The following is a 19,126-nucleotide window of genomic DNA, read 5'->3' on the forward strand; positions in this document are numbered from 1 at the left end:
GAGCGGCCATCTGAGGATCTGCGGGCACTGGCTGCACTTGGTGCAGCAGATGTGGGTGCCCTTGTTGCAGCAAAATAACAGGGGTCTCATCAGACTGGTTAGATGTATGAGCTCTAGTCGTTGACATGGGTTAAGACGGACATTCCAAAGCTGGTTGGCTAGGAAACCCCTCAAATTTGTCCTCAGACGACCCAGCAAATGAATGAAAAAAAAGGTAAAGGTAAAGGTGTCCCCGCACTTATAGTGTGAGTCGTTTCTGACTCTTAGGGTGATGTCTTGCGACGTTTACTAGGCGGACCGTATATATGAGGTGGGAATGCCAGTTCCTTCCCCGGCCTTTCTTTACCCCCCAGCATATGCCGGGTACTCATTTTACCGACCACGGATGGATGGAAGGCTGAGTGGACCTCAACCCCTTTTACTGGAGATTCGACTTCCTCCTTCTGTTGGAATCGAACTCCAGCTGTGAGCAGAGCTTTCGGCTGCGTTACCGCTCCTTACCACTCTGCGCCACGGAGGATCTTCATGATGAATGAATGAAAGAGGACTGTTAATCACTCTTGGCCAGCATCCTCTGAAGCTGAGACAGACACGTATCGTGCTTGCTTGGAAGAGCTGTGGCTAGATAAGTGTTTGGTTTTAGCAACAGCCTTGGAGTGGAGCCTGGGTTGTTTGAGCTTAGCAGACTTGTGATGCAATGGGGCCTTGCATGCCTGTTTTGCTCCTGTTGCATGAGCTGCCTCTGGCTGTTGATCCGCCATCATATATACACACACAAAGGTGGAGGGTGCGGTATATGTCACCAACACATGCACAAAGGTGGGAGGTGTGGTGTGGAAAGGGGCACTAGTACCGACCACAGATGGGGGGAGCGGTACAACCCCAAGTGCACACGCACAGAGCAGGAAAAGTGCACTTATATATGCAGAGCCTCTCAATATTCTGTGCCTCCCATTACTTTGTTTTATTTTTGTTCTTATATTATTTTAAAATAGCATCAGTCACTCTAAAAAGCCCGACTAAATGAAAAAGTATGTGGGGGGTGGGTAGGAGAACAAGCCCAATCCTTTGTGCAACAAAAACGGCGGGAAGGTAAACAAAATGGCGTCCGCCTAAAGAGTTGCTGAAAAAAGGGCGGGAAATTCCAACACAAAATGGCGCCCGCCTAGAAAGCCAGGACTCCGTCCCACAAGGCGACCGTTACAGGTAAAGAAAAAGAACGGGAGCCACAGCTGTGAGCTCCTGAGAGAAAGAGCCACCTGCGTGAGCTCTGACTCAGCAGCTGGCAAGCTCCCGACGGCTGTCACTGCTAAGAAAAAAGGACCAAAAGAACCACCTCCACGAGCTCTACTACAGAGCCGGCAAGCTCTGAGCAGCCACAGTAACGAGCCACAAAGAAGGTAGCCGCCGCGGAGAGAGCTGCCTCCAAAGGAGAGCCGCCTCCGCGAGTTCTAATACCGAGCCTGCAAGCCCCCATAGGGAGAGAGAGCCACGTCCGCAAGCTGTGTCCTGAGCTGGGAAGCTCCAAGCAGCCACAGGAATGAGCTGCAGTGCTGGGGGGCCGAAACCACCACCGCGAGAATCCAACTCGCCCCAGGAGAGAAGGGAAGCTCCGCCACCACAAGGCAGAGACAACAGTAGCCGTCCCCTCTGTCCCTGACTGGGAGCTCAAGCAGCGAACAAAGTGAGCAAAAAGTGGGCAAAAACAATGGGAGCCCCGCTGCTGCAAAAGCTGAGGCAGGCAAAGAGTGAGGAAAAAATTAGGGGGGCAAACCAAGTGACAGAAAAAAGGCACCCCCAGAGTAATAAAAGGGAGGGAGGGGAAACAAAAATTCACAACTCCAGTCCCAACAAATCTCTCACACACACTATCATACACACTTAAAATAAAAAATCACTACACTACACTAGCTCAAATCCTTACACTACAGTAGATAACAGCCTCGGACAAAGGCAAGAATGAACTAGAGTGGGAGGGGCTTGATGCCCCAGGTCTTGACTTCAATACATTCTTGCCTTCGGATGCTAGATGTTGCTATTGCCCACGTGATGGCATGCTACCTGGGGAAAATCACTCAGCTTTTTTCTGATTATGCAGACTACCAATGATTTTGAAAGGAAAAAATGCCTCAGCACCCCAGATATCATACTTACTGAGACATCATTGTCATAGCACATTCGATAGGGGTCATCAGTTTTCGAATAACATCCTCTGTTAGAAGCTCAGGACAGTGAGCAACAAAACTTCTCATAGCTAATAATGAAAAATACATTAGTCAAACTTTAAACTATGAAATGAGGAAATGTTAACTCTCAAAAAGAAATGCAGTTCAGTTGCTGGTGGAAATGTCAATGCTTTCCCTATTAAAAATGCAATTCAACAGTCAATTTAAGTAGCAAATTAAAAAGCTAGGAAAATAAATTCAAGGTAAGAGAACTGTAGGGAAAGTAAGTACATATCATCTTACACAAACAAGCATTCAAAGCAGAAGCAAGACTCTACATTCAAAGTACTGTTGCCTACAGAAAGAGAAAGAGCCAAACTTATCACACAGAAAGTGTAGTAATGTCAAATGAGAAAAGAGAACACCCGAGATGAAATGAAAAAAGTGCTGGGCCACCCGCATGTATGGTATGGGTAAATAAGTTTTGCTTACACCAGTAGGGTGCTCAGTTTTATGACTCTTGTCATAAAAAAAATTAACTCAGGTCACACTTATCTATGAGCAAGTTCCACGGAGGTCACTTGGCCTGTTTCTGAAAACCATTTGGGATTCATACTCTCCAAGCAGGAAACCTAAACTTTTTTAAAAAACTTCTATTGCCGTTTCTCATTCATTATCCAACCAAGGACCCCCCCCCTAAAAAAATACAGCCATGTCCTGAGTAATATTCACTACCCACTCAGAATGGTCTACTCATGTCTTCTTCTCCCCCTTTGGGTTGCCACTACCTGCCTATTTTATTTCAGCTAGACTTGCAGTACTACAGAAAGGGCTGTAGCAAATACTCCCCCAACAACCATGGTTGCACGTGTTATATGCACCACTCTGAGCGAACTATTGTTTTTATCTCTCAGACTTCCAAATAAGCAAAACTCTTACGGTATCTGCATGCACTATTTACTTACTACATTTATATCCCAGCCTTCCTCCAAGAAGCTCTGGGCATCTGACAGTTTCTACCTTTTAACTTTAAGCCAACCGTTTGAGGCTGAGAGTGACACTGGCTCAAGGTCAACCAGCGGCTGAGTAGAGATTTGAACATGAATCTCTCCAGTCTTCATGCAGCACTCTAATCACAATGCTGAAGGTAAAACAGGCTGAAATAGTTCAGGAAGTGTTTGCTCTATCTTTCACATTCTTACCACAGAGAGCTCCTGCACGTCCTTCCAGTGTTACTTGCCATGTAAACGAGTCTCCACGAGCTTTCTCTGCTTCCAATTCCTTTAAAGAACGGGGAAACACATTTCGCCACAGCAGCAACATTTTGGGAAGATGGTAACGAACAACTGAAGGACCTAACCAGAAAGAAAAATTATAGTAGATTTTAAATAATTCTCAACAAAAATAAAACAACCAGACAACCCTAAAAATATTTCATCATCATTTTTGCATGCCACTCTTTGTTTCTGCCTTTTAAGGAGATGTCACATTTTGTATGCCACTTGGGTAATTTTTTTATTGGAAAGATAGACAATAATAATACCTTTTGCAGACATGGAGAAGTAATTTCTCTATCTGGCCAGTGCATTTCATGTGATACTTTAGGATTATAAGAATATTTGTATTTTTACACACAGACCTATATATCAGTCTTCAACATTAAAAGATTTGAATAGACTTAAGCTGATTTAAAGAACTATTCTATTAAGATTCCAGTTGTTCCTGAGTAATAACTGTTGGCGAGTGCGTGAATAGGTCAAACGTGGTTTTGAATTCAAGCGCCGTATAGAACAGGAATAAGACAGGCCAGGCAAGTTTCTTGTAAGAGTCTTTACTAGGCAAAGACATTAGACACAGCTCTTTCCATTGACATTTCTTCCCCCACACTGAGTTCCTGCAAGTTTCCCACCTTATCACACTCCCAGCCAGCCACTGACCTTGACAGTCTGGCACTCTGTTCTCACAGCTTAACCCTTCTGCTTCAGGTTTCTCTCTCTCTGCTAAAAACCTTGTCTGTGAGTCTCACAGCCTGCGTCACTGACCAACAGCCCCCACCTGAGACTTACAGACTACAAAACTTCATGTTACAATTATTACATTTTTACAACATTAACTTTTCATCACAATACATTTCAGTACATGGTTTGTTTTCTTACAGTTTCTATTTACAGTTTCAGTTCAGTTTCTCTTTATTCTTTATTTACACAAGTTTCACAGATTCATGTTTGTTCACTTTTTATTTGATGATACATTTATTTCATTCCTCAACACAAAACTTCCACATTAGATCCATTGTTTCTTTATCTATTGGTCCTTCTTTTTCCCATTCTACTGGATATTCATCTGTCTCATTATTCTGTTGTGTAACATTAAATGCAAATCTCTGAGGAGGTTGACCTTTCGTTTTTCTCTCTGATTTCCTGACATTATCTATTTCCATTTCTTCCTCACTCTCAATTTTACTTGGACCTGCACCACTGGTACTTGGCATTTCTGTATCATGTGTTGTTATGTCTTCACCTCTCAGTCTTTTAACAGTACGTTTGCCGCCATGTATTAAATCTGTTAATGCAGTTTTTAATGGTATTTGCTGCCCAAAAGGAACATCAGCAGCTTCTTGTTTGCTTTCACTCTCAAGTATAACTGTTTGACTGTCTCTCCAAGGTTTATCTATCACCTTTATGTTTCTGCTTAACACTACTTGTTGTTTCTCAGGCAACCAAACTCTATAATATGAATTCTGAAATCCCAAAATGCGTCCTGCTTGAGCTCTTGACTGTTTTGCAACATGTACCCAGCATTTTGCCCCAAAACGTTCTATGTGTTTCACCCTGGGTTTTCTTCCAGTCAGTTTCTCATAGGAAGACATGCCTATTGTTCTGTGCATAAGACGGTTCTGAATATAAACAGTGTACAGAATACATTCACCCCAATAAGTGTTATTCATATCAGCATCTGCTAGCATTGCTCTCAATGAATCCTGCAATGACCGGTTCCTCCTCTCTGCCGTTCCGTTGGAGGGTGGGCTGAAGGGAGCAGTGAGACTCTGTATTATTCCCTTCTTTTCCAAATATGTTTGAAATGAATTACTGGTAAATTCTCCACCTCTATCTGATCTGATATTTTTGATAACAACCCCATGTTGTGTTTCTGTTCTCTGTATGAATGTCTTTAATTTCTCTTCTGCATCACTTTTCTTTTTCAATAAGAACACATGTGTAAATCTGGAGAAATCATCCACAATCACTAAATAAAACCTTGCTCCACCTTTTGAGCACTGAAAAGGTCCAGCCAAATCCACATGTATGAGCTGATAGGGTTCAGTAGTCGTGCTTTCACAGCTCTTATTTACTGGAGTTACTGTCATTTTTGTTTTATAGCATACCTCACACTCATCCACATGCTCACAGTGTGTTAATTTCAAATCTTGACTATGCTTTGGGGTGTTTTGTATCTTTTGGAAATGTTCGTGTGCTAGCTTTCTATGCCATTCATGGAAGCAATTATCATGTTTATCTTTATTAACACTTATCCGTGCACAGGTGGGTTTATCAAGATTGCACTCAACCATGAACATTTTGTTCTGTAATTTCCCTTGCATGCATATTTCACCATCTTTTCTCACAAAACATCTATCCCCTTCAAATGTAACTTTGCAACCTATTTGAGCCAATTTTCTCACTGATAGAATGTTATATTTTAAACCAGAAATCAATAATACATCTGTTAGAATTCCCAAATTACCCATCTTCAGCGTGCCTGTTGCAATCGCGTCCTGAGTCGATCCGTCAGCCAGATAAAGCTTCTTCTGCGTCGGCTTTGAAGTGTAAAAATAAACTAGAGTCTGTGATTAGGCAATTAGACGCTCCACTGTCAAGAAGCCATTTAGAGTTAATGAGTTTATTGCTCTCCTTAGAAACAAAGTTCACGCTTGCTCTCTGACTTTCAAAGTTTCTGTAATTCCTCTTCTTTAAACAATGTCTCTGTATATGCCCACGTGATCCACAAAAATAACATATTTTAGTCTCTTGCTTGCTTCTTTGATTTTGGTGTTGTACGGACACAGTCACAGTCTCTTTTAATTCTGTTTTCTTATTCTCTTGTCTCCTAATCCACTCTTGTTGAAGTTTCTGTTCCACAAAGTCCAAAGTCAGATTCCCATCAGGTTGGGTTTCAAGACTAGATACCAGAACGTCCCATTTTCGATCCAATGAAGATAACAGGAGATAAACCATCTGTAAGTCATTATGATGCACGCCTCGATCTTGCAGCTCAGCATTTAATCTACGAAATTCAGCCAAATGCTCTTCCATAGTCACATCATCTGTAAAACGCATCTGATAAAGCTTCCGTGCTAAACACAGCCTGCTCCCCGCAGTTTGTTGAACATGAGCGGTTTTTAACTTTTCCCACATCTGATTAGCTGTCGGCTCATTACTCACCAGCAACAGTTGTGAATCTGATAGCCCCAGAGTAATAAAAGCCTTCGCTTTCTCGTCTTTCTTCAGCCACGCTGCTGAAGGAGCTGCCGGAGGGGGGTTTTCCACGACATCATTCAAATCCTCTTTAATCAGAACTTCTCTCATTCTCCACTTCCAGCTGGAGTAATTCACAGCATTCAGCCTCTCCATCGGCATCCCGGAAGACAGATTTACAGCCATGTTGCCCACTCTTACTTGCCTCTTATTTGCGCTTTGTTTCTCTCTGCAACAACGCCACTTCACCGGCTCTTGAACCCGCTACCACGCCTGATAAGCTGGGCCCATAACCCCTGTTGGCGAGTGCGTGAATAGGTCAAACGTGGTTTTGAATTCAAGCGCCGTATAGAACAGGAATAAGACAGGCCAGGCAAGTTTCTTGTAAGAGTCTTTACTAGGCAAAGACATTAGACACAGCTCTCTCCATTGACATTTCTTCCCCCACACTGAGTTCCTGCAAGTTTCCCACCTTATCACACTCCCAGCCAGCCACTGACCTTGATAGTCTGGCACTCTGTTCTCACAGCTTAACCCTTCTGCTTCAGGTTTCTCTCTCTCTGCTAAAAACCTTGTCTGTGAGTCTCACAGCCTGCGTCACTGACCAACAATAACTGCTATTAACTGACAATACTGTATTTTTCTTCATGCTGTTATTTCAGAACAAGCAGTCCAGCAACCCTTACACACTACACAGAATAAGTATGTATAACACTGCAGAGCAACTCTCTTAATTTGTGCAAGATGGAGAAAAATATGGATTTAGGGGAGGGGACAAACCCTAATAAGACTGTACTTTCTTTGTACTAGAGCAGCAGGTTGTGGGGAGACAACATTTTCAGGATAAGGGTTAAACTCCCTCATGGGAAGCCTACTAGTGGCTGCATGCCAGTGATGGGTGGGCCAGAGGCAAAAAGCTGGTGGAGCAACAGGGGTGAATCTTATCTTTGTACAGTATATTAAATTCTACCATGCATGTCAGAGGTTTCTACACACACATACATCCAGTCAAGCAAAAGGCAACATCACACTTCAAAGATACATTCAAGATAGAGAGAAACCACTTGAGGCAGGTAGAGAGCAGGACTGGTGATGGGTATGCCCTCAGGAGAGTCCTCAGGGCCATACAGAGAGGCTTAAAGAGTCACATTTGACCTCCCAGCCTGAGGTTCCCCACAAAATATAATCATTTACTTTTATTTGAAATTTATATTTCAACACACTCTTTTAGATTTGTTTTCTAGGGGGCTCAGGCGACATTGTTAAAATACTAGCTGACCATTTTTTCACGGTTACAAATATGAAGTTATTAAGAGTTTGATTTATTCTACCCCATGCTGAATGTTTAACCACATGAAGAAGTTTTACTGTCAACTTTATCAAGAATACGACTGTACTGCAACACAGTGATAAAAGCAGCCACATACCTAAAGTCATTAGAGCACCAAGTAACAACCAACCAGCCTGGGTTCGCTGCAAAGACAATCTGCTGTTTTGTGCAGCAGTTCGTAAGAGATCCTCAGCAATACTAACCACCATCTGAAAACAAAGGAAGATTGTTACCAAGCCTGCATGCATTTCTAATCACACATTATGCACTAACATACATGTACATGTGTAGCCATCAAGCCATGATATTTTCAGATTGACTTGACTCACCAAAAATTTAATATTTACAGAAGAGTAAAAAAAAGTATGCATAGGCTACACAAACCAACTTTGCATGGATCAACAGTTGACCTTAACTTCTTTCTATTTTACATATAGAGAGAGGTAGGGAATCTTACTATTACCAAATAAGGAACAGGGAGTGACACTACTGATCTGGCAGCTGAAATGGAGGCTTAGATGCACAAGGGGAATTAGTGAATGCAAATGACACCAGTTTGGGTCACATGAGAACAGAAGGATAGTGACATTTAGGAAAGTGATGCAAAAAAGAGAAATGTAAGGAGTGAAACACTAATAATATCCTTTTTGTCTCCTTGGAACAGGAGATGCCAAAGTCAAAAGCCCCATAGCATAGCCCCACTCCAATGATCCCCAGAGACCAGCGGATAACGAAGGCAGCAGTAAACAGGCCCTGCATCAGTACCGGGGCCAGCATGTGCATTCTCAGGTCCACAGAGGATGATACTGGTTGCTGCAACATCTTTTCTTATGATGTTTAAAAAGATTCTATAGTCAGGGAGGTGGCTGGCCAGGTCCTTTCCAACAACCATGTAAATTATCAAGTAAATGTGTTTTGTGTTAGGACAGCAGACCCAAAGCCCATTTTATTCCTGTAGTCGTGATGGTGCTAAGATTTGAGTTTAATATGCCAAAACCGCACTTGCTCAAAGTATCTCACCTTTCCTTTTGCATGGGGAATACCTAAAGGGCACTGATGAACTCCACCTAACAAAGCAGCCATAGCGAAACTGTAGCCACTAACAGCTTCTGGTGAGGTCTTCAGATTGTTGAGCCTTTCTGCACACCGGTCCAAGAAAGGAGTCAACTGGAAGGGCAAGGCCACGGCTACACAGCGCAAGCACCATGCAGCAGCAAGTCGAGCAGCCATACTTGGATGAAGAAGAACTGAAGTAACAATCTCAAGCAATCCTGAAATCAACACAAACAGTAGAATCTTAAGAGGGAATCAACAATGTTTTTCTATACAAGGATGCACTTTATACCATTCAGTCCCCTTTCATTCTGGGTAATAATAAGCTAAGCTGTCAAAATCTTACTCAACAGGATGATATTTAAAACTAGTTCACTTTTGCTTTTTAAGTTCTGTTTTATTTCCCATTTCAATAAACACACAAAGAGCACACACCAGACTCCATATTTAGGTTCATAATTGGAGCTATTTTGATAATTACTTGGTGAAATTTTGTCATTGTTCAACAACAATATATATAAATGTGTTCTTTCTTAGACTGTTTGTTTAATCAACATAGGCAGAAATGAAAGAAACCCAGAATTGCTTACATTCTGCTGAAATCAGTGGCAGTAAATGTCCTTACATTTTTTAAGATTACATGCTGCAACACATGCTTTGTTGGGTTTGCTTTTCATGCCAGAATCAAGTGATAATGAAGTAAGCAAGCAGACAGACGTGGATCTTGAACTTTACAACTCTATCCATGTCTACCAAATTCAGTGGGACTTACTCCCAGGTACTGTATTACGATAAGAACGTAAGAGGAGCCTAATGAATCACACCAATGGCCCATCCAGTCCAGCATCCTCTTCTCACAGTGGCCATCCAGGTGCCCATGGAAAACCCAACAAGCTTATAACCCACAGTCTTAATTACTTACCTATAGAAGGTTCTTGTATAAGAGGTGACGCTGTGGCACTCAGACTCTGAACTAGGCTCCCGAGCTCTTGAAGGGCACAAACCATCACATGCTGGCTTGCAGCAACTTCAGCTGCTCCCGATTTGTTTTCAATATTAGCATCATTCACAACTGATTCTGCCAAAGGAGGTGGCAGAAGAGAAAAATGTAATCCAACATTTTAGTAAATTTGAGGTATATCCAAAAGAAGCATTATAGAGACTGGAGGGCTGTTGTAGCACTGTAGCTAAGAAACTGAGCTGTATTTGTCGCTAAGATGCCATCGAGATTTTAAGAGATTGATTTAGTATATATTCAGGTATCTTGCTGGCAACCCACATTAAGGGCTGCTTTGCTATCATATATATTTTATATGTAATCACAAAAAAAGCTAATTTTTGAATAATCTCTGAAGGAATGAGAAAATAGTACTAAGAAATATGCTATTGTTTTTATTCTTTTTACCATGGAAACCTAGTTTATAAGGAAGCCCTAACAGAGATGAGTCTGAAAACTGGTGGCAGAGAACCAAAACATCTCATTCACATTCTCTAAACTTATTAAGACAAGGAAGAATTAAAATGACAGAGGAAAAAATGACACTGCAATGCTTACGCACAACATCCTAAAAACAGTACTGACCATCTATACCTCATTAGAGCTTAAAACTAAAAAATATATCCATCTTACAGACAAGTTGTTTTCTTTGTTGCATTTCTTTCTCTCCCATCCCAGCCTGTACATCTTACACATGACTGATTCAAACTCAATGTATCCAAAGGGTAGAAACAATGGGTTTTATCTAATGGAGCATATGCAAAGTTTCACCTGTGCAACAGGACTTCTCCTTCACCCTCCACCCTATCTGCTTCTTATCTCTCAGAAGGGCTACAGGGAAGAGGGACGGGGAAGTTCCATTGTGCAAGTGAAAGTCTTTTGTGCATGTGGAATGGCAGTACTGGATAGAACTCAGTGGCTTCCAATCCAAGAAACTATTCAGAACACAGAAGCTATAGGGATCCTAAGTCTGTCCTTTAACAATACATTTGCCCAGTCAAAGAACAAAACATGGAAGTATTACAAAAGCAGATACCAAGAATACTCATTTCCCCACACCTATGGAGTCTGATGGTGACTGACATGATTAATAGCTCGTTTGGTTCACATCTCACTGAACATCTCAGCTCTTTAGTACATCACAGGTGCTGATTTTTCCAAGTGCTGATTTTTCCAAGTTCTGACTCTTACCTACTGCCTTCATCTGTTTACCAATAGCCTGGCAGATATCTTTGGCAGCAGCAATCTGTGCCTTCTCCCCCAATAAACTTCCTACAGTGGCTCGCAGAATAAAAGAGACACATCTTCGAGAGTACACTGCTTCTACGTGAGTCTGAGTTGCACGAGGATGAGAAACCAGGTCTAGAACATGTGACAAGAAAGTAGCAAAATTGCGCTCCAGCCACTGACCTCCAAGTGTTGTAACAAAGACCACATAAGCCTGCAAATTCAAAATACAAAAATTACAACCACAAAAAGGGAGGATGTGTTCACATTTCTAAAATGGGGGAGAAGGCAAACAAAGGGAAACTCTAAAGAGAAGGCTTAAGTGATCCAAGCTGCATGAAATCTGAAAACAAAGCAACTTCATTTTATGTATGGATCCACATTTTTGGATATTCCATTATGCACACATATACAGTGTATTGTATCAAAGCTACTACAAGCAGAATGAACACCTTTGCAAAGGGATTCTCACACCCCTCATCTCCACTACATTCTCCTGAGGGTTCAGGAAGCCACAGAAAAAGGTCTGGCACATGGGGAGGGAGGTTGCTGCAGGAGGGTAAAAGAGCCCAAAATAAGGTGGGTGCACCTTAGAGTCCGTGGGATGTGTGCTGCCTGTATTATACATCGATGTTTCAGGATGAATTAAAGGGAAGAGGATACCTTTTCCCTTTCTGACTCTGGAGAACCCCCTCTCACACCATAAAGCTACACAATGCTCAGGTTCAGAACTGGCAGGTCAGACAAGCCCAGTAACCATCTACTCTCTGATAGCAGCCATCCAGAGTCGCCAGAAGAGGTCTTTCACATCACCTGCTATCTTCTAGAACAGCAGGGAAAGGCCCCTGCAGGGTGGGAAAGAAAGAAAGAAAAGATATCCTCTGCACGCCCCAGCGAGTTCTACTTTGTGTAGGCTGGCTGGAGCCCTGAACAGAGGCACTCTTCTTAGGGGCTAGGGCTACAACAACTTGTTACAGTTCTCATTTATTGACATTTTAATTTTTCTGAACAGCTTATTATGGCTAAAATCTAAAGATCTACACATTTATCAAGGGCATAGGCATATGCACTGGGATTTTCAATCTGTTTTCTTTGAACAGCTGATACCCATGCAACATCAAACTACCACAGTTGAGTTTCAAAAGAAGCATTCCACTTGGGACAGAGGTATACTATTCAATTACCACAAACCCGAAGGCCCCTTGGGTATGCAGAAGTTCTTGCATGGTTTTATATTCAACTGAAGTTGTAAAATAGTTGAAGAATAAGTGAAAAAAGATTGCACATTTGTGTACACTTCATCAAGAGACCCGAATATTGCAGACTGTGAACAATTCTTATGAAACAGCAGCTATTTTATGCCTAAACTAATCTGCACTGTGAAAATAACTGAAGAGCAAAACAATTTTTTTAAAAAATAAACATACTTGTGTAACTCCAACTCTCACTTCTCGATTGACAGATCCTCCAACTTTTAACATCTCACCACCACTTTTTAAGAATCCAGATCCTCCTCGCAGAAAACCAGTAGCCATGAGTTCTAAAACCTCTTCCAGTGTTGCCCGCTTCACATTCTGGCGCATCACTTCAAGGAAAAATAAGAAAATTTAATATAATATTTTTAAAGAATTATTGTTTGTACTCATATAACACCTGAGATTTTGACAAGTGCCATATCTTGCTACAGTAACAAAGGCAACAGATAATTAATATAATCTGGAATCATGAGATATATGTAAAAGCCTTCAGAAGATTACAAATGATTACAGTACTCATTTACTGAGAGTTTCTGTCTCATTTATTAGAGCAATATCTCCTTTTGTGGTTGGTTTTAACTTTGGCAAGCTGCAAAAATATAGAAAACAAATATCTCCACAACTCGATTCTGCAACACAGAACACAAATACATTCAGCTTATAAGAATGTCCACTGCTGTGAAATCAAAACACAGACTTATAATTATACGGTATAGGCAAGTCAATATTTCATACCTGCTGCTTGCTTTGGCATCAGTGCTGTAGCCATAACTGTTCCCAAAAGTTTGGATACTGCAACTCGTACACCATAATTTGAGTTTTCAAGAGCCTTAAAACAAAGTGTTGCCACATTTTCTAATTCTGCTGTCCACATAAATACAGCCTCATTTTGCAATTCCAGTAGGCACTATAGGGAGGAAAAACACATCAACAATTGTTGAATATTTCTAGAATGCTTATCCATCCACTCTTGGAATATAGCCAGCACATTCATTGCTATCATTTCCCCCACTTGCATGAGATATGGCTGACATGACTTTAAGAAAAACATCCAGAAAAGGTACACTGAAATTTGTCTTTACACTGGAGTTTTTACAAAAATGTTATTACCAAATATGAGATTGGAGACTAATCCTAGATCACAGAATGGGAGCATCAAATTTCTTTCTATGAACAGTTCAATAGCTTTCAATTTTCACAGGTGTTGGGGGTCTCATGGCCCCATAACCCACAGCTTCAACCTGCCCCCCCCCAAACTAACTAGCTTCTGATCTACAATAGAAAGGGAAACTGGTCCTCTTCTTTCTCTCCCTAAATGAAATAGTTGCAATGCTTTCAAGCGAGAAGAAAGTAACATTGTTCCTTTAGCAGTATTACATCCGCAGCAAGAACACGTCCTTCTTGCTGTCATTTAGAATCCTATTAGAAAGGTTAACACCAAATATCTGAAACATAGGATGACAACATAAAATTGCTTTGTAGCATCCCAAATGTTTTCAGTAGACCATCTAGGTAAGCTAACCACCACACCACACCAGTTTTACTGCAAATAATGGTTCTATGAGACATCCAGCAGTGACTGTTGCAAGAAGCCAATCAGTGAACCCACACATAAAGCCAACATCAATGTTAAAAATACTACACACCCAGAAAAAGGTGAACCAAAAATCATGTAATTTGCAAAATAATACAAATCTACCTTTGCTACTGCACATCGCACAGCCATAGCTCTGTCCGTCAGGAGAGATCGGGCATTCTTATAAATATCACGGTGGCAAGAAGCTGCAGCACCCCCCAGCCCACTTAGGACTTTCTGTAAACTCATTAATATTTCACTCCGGCCCTGTGACTGCAAATTGCAATGGGGTTTAAAAAGGAAAAAGAGAGAGAGAATAAAGTAGAAATAATCTGCATTTTCATTACTACCAAAATTATCATAATTCTCATTTTATTTAAAAATATTGTGGATTACAAATTATTGAAATTGCACACTTTTGTCTCCAAAACCTTAACGATAAGGAACAGTTTTACTCACCACAAAGGTGTTTCTCTGGGGGCACAAGGACACCCCCCAAGTCAGAAAAGTTTTCTTTGTCACAGTTGAATCAATACACAGAATTCATTAGATAAAACAAAATTAATTTGAACACCTCAGCTAATTATCTAGGTAATTAATTCAAAGTATCAAATGCTGAGGGCAATCAATCTAACGATATAATAAATTGACCAAAGGACATAACGGACACTTAATAGTCACTCAGACATGCACACAATTCATTTGGAAAAACTGTAATGACTCTCAAACACACACCACTCAGATACAATAAATCAACAACAGTAGAAAAAGGTTTGATATTCTAAGAAAGGATATAAGCCAGCCAGACTGAAGAGCAAGGTGAAAACCATAATGCTCAAGCCAGGCAGGAAAACAAACTGTCACTCCATGGGAGGGACTAAGGTGAGAGTCCCTTGGAGTGTTAACTCTTTCCTGCCTCAAGCAACAGGGGAGGAAGACAATACCCCCACTTGGGGGTGTCCTGGTGCCCACTGGAGAAAAAACAGATTGAAAGTGCTCAGACAACAGTCCACTTCACTAAATGTACCACTGGTCTCACCTGAAAGGTGATTTTCATAGGAGGTATACCATCACTGCGGGGTTGTAGCTCCACCTATCGTGCGAAGGCAAGAATGTTTTTGAAGTCAAGACTAGGGGCGTCACGCCCCTCCCACTCTCCAGTTCATTCGCAGCGAGTCTAAAGAGAAATATCTAAAAATACAATAACAAGGCCAACAGGCCTGCCAGCAGGAAAATAACACAATGGTAACATTGATAATAACATGACTCCAACATAGCGAAATAACAGAACTAGCAGTCTTGACTTCACTATAAATTTAAATATAATAGCGTAACAGGAATATATAACACATGAGAAAATATCTAGTCATCCTCCAACTGGGAGGGTCGTGATGGGATACCTCCTATGAAAATCACCTGTCAGATGAGACCAATGGTACATTTTCCATAGGAGGTATACCATCACTGCGGGATGTACCAAAGCAGCCCATACAGGGGGGGACCACCCACATGCTAATCCTCATTAAGAACCTGTTGCAACACTCGTCTGCCAAAAGAGGCATCAGCAGAGGCATAGAGATCAATTTTATAATGCCTTATAAACGAGTGTGGGGTAGACCAGACTGCAGCCCTGCAAATATCAGCAACAGGAGCGTTGGTAGCAAAAGCAGCCGTAGTAGCCGCTGACCTAGTTGAATGAGCTGTTATGCTAGCTGGCACTGGAAGCTTAAGGGATTCGTAAGCTAGGGCAATACAAGCCCGCAACCAGCGGGATAAGGTGGAATTAGCTACTTTATGCCCTATAGAACGTGGGTTAAAGGATACAAACAGAGACTCAGTTCGTCGTATATCCTGGGTCCTAGACAGGTAGGTCTTGAGAGCCCTCCAGACATCCAATGAATGCCAAGCCTTCTCGAGAGGATGGGTAGGATTCGGGCAAAAGGAAGGTAAAACAATGTCCTGGTTGCAATGGAAAACTGAATCAACCTTGGGACGGAAGGAAGGATCAGTCTTCAGTACAACAGAGTCCTTATGGAAGACGCAGAGATGGCGAGCAGAAGACAAATGCGCCCAACTCCGAAACTCGTCTGGTAGATGTAATTGCGATCAGGAACAAGACCTTGAAGGACAGCATACGTAGAGGCACAGTCCTGATGGGTTCAAACGGAGGGCGTTGCAAAGCCTGCAGAACCTTCGGCAAACTCCATGAGGGAAACCGATGGACAACAGCCGGAGATCGTAGGGCGACTCCCCTCAAAAAGCGTTTGATGAACGGATGTGAGGCAATAGTCGCACCAGAAGAAGAAACTGATAGAATAGACGACAAAGTCGAGGCATGTCAACGTAAGGTGTTGGGTCTAAGTCCCATCATGAAGCCGTTATGGAGATATTGTAGCACCTGTTGCATGGTGGCCTGGGATGGATCGTGGTGGTGGGACTGGCACCACTTGGAGAAAGCCACCCAAGTATGTTGATAAATCCGAGTGGTAGATGGTCTTCTCAAGGCCAAGATGATATCAATAACAGCGTCAGACAGGCCAGCCGACCTCAAATGTTCCCGTTCAAACGCCACGCTGTTAAGTTGAGCCAAGTGGGGTCCTGGTGCCATATTGGGCCCTGTGATAGAAGGTCTGGCCTGACTGGGATTGTCCAAGGATCCATTACTGACATTGCAAGAAGGTCCGAGAACCACGGTCGGCGTGGCCAAAATGGTGCTATCAATACCAGCTGTGCCCTCTCGCTTCGCACCTTCCTCAATGTTTTGGCTAACATTGGTATTGGAGGGAAGGCGTACAAAAGACCTTCTGGCCACAGTGTTGATAGTGCATCCACTGCTTCCGCTGTTGTGTCCAGGTATCGGGCAAAGTACCTGGGAAGCTGGCAATTGCGACTGGAAGCAAACAGGTCGATTGAGAATGCGCCGAAGCGACGCTGGAGACGATGGAAAATGGCTGGACGAAGTTTCCATTCTTCCGGAAAAACCTGTTGTCTGCTGAGCCAGTCTGCTGTCACATTCCAAATCCCTCTGAGATGTTCTGCTTTCAGGGATTGTAGATGTTGTTCTGCCCAGACAAAGATGAGGGAAGCTAGATCCTGCAGAGAACTGGACCTGGTGCCCCCCGTCTGTTCAAATGTGATTTTACACACATGTTGTCTGTTCGAATGAGAACATGGTCCAAAGGGAACAGAGACTGAAAATGAAGTAGAGCTAAGTGCACAGCCTTTAGCTCCAGCCAGTTGATGCTTTGAGTCTGCTCTGCGGTGGACCAAACCCCCTGAACGTACTGGGAGTTGCAGTGGGCTCCCCAGCCGATGAGGCTGGCATCTGTGGTTACAACAGTTCTGCGGGGTTCTTTGAACGGCGTGCCCTTGGAAAGGTGTTGGGCCCTCGTACACCAGCGGAAGGAGAGGAGCAGTGCGGGGCTCAAGTGAACTTTGCGATGGTTGGAGCTGGCAATGTCCTGTTGAAAGGGCAACAAAGTCCACTGAAGGTGACGAGTGTGAGCTCGAGCCCATGGCACAATATGGATGGTAGAGATGAACATTCCGAGCGCCCTGGCTAGGAGCATGACGTCTGAGGATGTTTGTTGCATCAGGGACCTTGCGATGTTTGTGATGGCCATGATGCGATCTGGAGCCAGAAATACCATTGCCTGCAGGGTGTCCAACATCGCCCCTAGATGTAGTAGGCATTGGGTTGGTTGAAGATGGCTTTTGTCGAAGTTGACAAGCCAGCCATAGGCCTGCAAGACATTGAGGGTGATTGTTAAATGATGATGAGCCAGCTCTTCAGACTTTGCCCGTATTAACAGATCATCCAGATATGGGTAGAGATGAACCCCTTGAATCCGGAGATAAGCCACTAGAATGAGTAGCACTTTGGTAAATACTCTTGGAGCAGAGGAGAGGCCGAACGGCATCGCTCTATATTGAAAGTGCTGGTGGCCAAAGGCAAACCGAAAAAACTTTCTGTGGGCTATGCAAATGGGCACATGGAGATACGCTTCCTTAAGTTCGGTAGAAGCCAGGAAGTCTCCTTCATGCAGACTCTCTGTAATGGAGTGGAGTGATTCCATTTTGAACCTGCGATATGTTACAAAACGGTTGACGAACTTGAGGTCCAATACCTCCCTCCATGACAAATCTCGTTTAGGCACAGCAAATAGGAGGGAGTACACCCCTTCCGACCTCTCAGTTGTGGGGACTGGCTCTATTGCCGCTATGTCCAAGAGGTGGTGTATGGCTGTCTGCATGATGCTGTGCCTGGCTGGTGCCCTTGGACAAGGGGACGGATGGAATCTGTCTGGTGGGGTCGCCCAAAACTCTATTGCATAGCCATAACAGAAAAGCTCCCTGATCCAGGAGACCGTAGTGAGGCGCAGCCACTGGTCTCCAAAATTAAGTAATCTGCCACCAACGGGAGGTGCGTTAATACTGCTTGCGTTGACGAGGCCCTCCCCTATATGAGGACGATGAGGTACCCCTGCGCCCTTGGTACTGACCTCTGCCCTGGAAACGCCGGTTCCAGGATCCCTTGAAGGAATTGGGGTCATATGATCTGAAGTTGCGGCCTCGTCCTCCTGGCCGCGTTCCTCGAAAGGGCTGGTTAGTGCGGAAGAGAGGAGGTCGCCTGAAAGGCCTGTGGTCGATGTTCTTGACAGTGGCCAAAACCGGTTTGTGGGCGTCTTTGGGATCAACCAGCACTGCCTTTAGAGCTTCCTCTCCGAAGAGTAGAGATCCGGAGTAAGGAGCCCTAGACAGATTCATTCTGGCCGCAGAGTCAGCTTGCCAGTGGCGAAGCCAGAGGGTCCGTCGAGCAACTATCTGAGCCATCATGGCTCGTGCCCCCAGTTGAGTGGCATCCAAAGTGGCATCAGCCACAAACGCCGCTGTCTTACGCAACTTTATCAGTGACCTTCTAAGGGAGACAGGGTCCGGGTTAGTGTCCTCTAGAAGATCATCCAGCCACATCATAGCTGCTCTGGAGAAGACGGAGGCTGATGCGGAGGCACACATGGAGAAAGCACTGGCCTCATGGTTTTTGCGG

At 43.2% G+C, this 19,126-nt stretch overlaps 1 protein-coding gene across 8 annotated transcripts in view; it reads right to left on the minus strand.

The window, feature by feature from the left end:
- Window positions 1-19,126, minus strand: part of HEATR5B (HEAT repeat containing 5B) — a 113,922-nt gene that overhangs the window by 78,605 nt on the left and 16,191 nt on the right. For all 8 annotated transcript variants that reach the window (XM_061624716.1, XM_061624712.1, XM_061624713.1 and 5 more), the window contains 9 exons: window positions 14,203-14,352; window positions 13,239-13,410; window positions 12,675-12,832; window positions 11,212-11,461; window positions 9,946-10,101; window positions 8,991-9,241; window positions 8,068-8,179; window positions 3,368-3,520; window positions 2,155-2,254 (listed from right to left, as the gene is read on the minus strand). In XM_061624716.1, coding sequence (XP_061480700.1) covers window positions 2,155-2,254; window positions 3,368-3,520; window positions 8,068-8,179; window positions 8,991-9,241; window positions 9,946-10,101; window positions 11,212-11,461; window positions 12,675-12,832; window positions 13,239-13,410; window positions 14,203-14,352 — 1,502 coding nt within the window. The remainder of the gene's footprint in view (window positions 1-2,154; window positions 2,255-3,367; window positions 3,521-8,067; window positions 8,180-8,990; window positions 9,242-9,945; window positions 10,102-11,211; window positions 11,462-12,674; window positions 12,833-13,238; window positions 13,411-14,202; window positions 14,353-19,126) is intronic.

This window comes from Rhineura floridana, chromosome 4, assembly GCF_030035675.1.
Source record: "Rhineura floridana isolate rRhiFlo1 chromosome 4, rRhiFlo1.hap2, whole genome shotgun sequence".
NCBI lineage: Eukaryota > Metazoa > Chordata > Lepidosauria > Squamata > Rhineuridae > Rhineura > Rhineura floridana.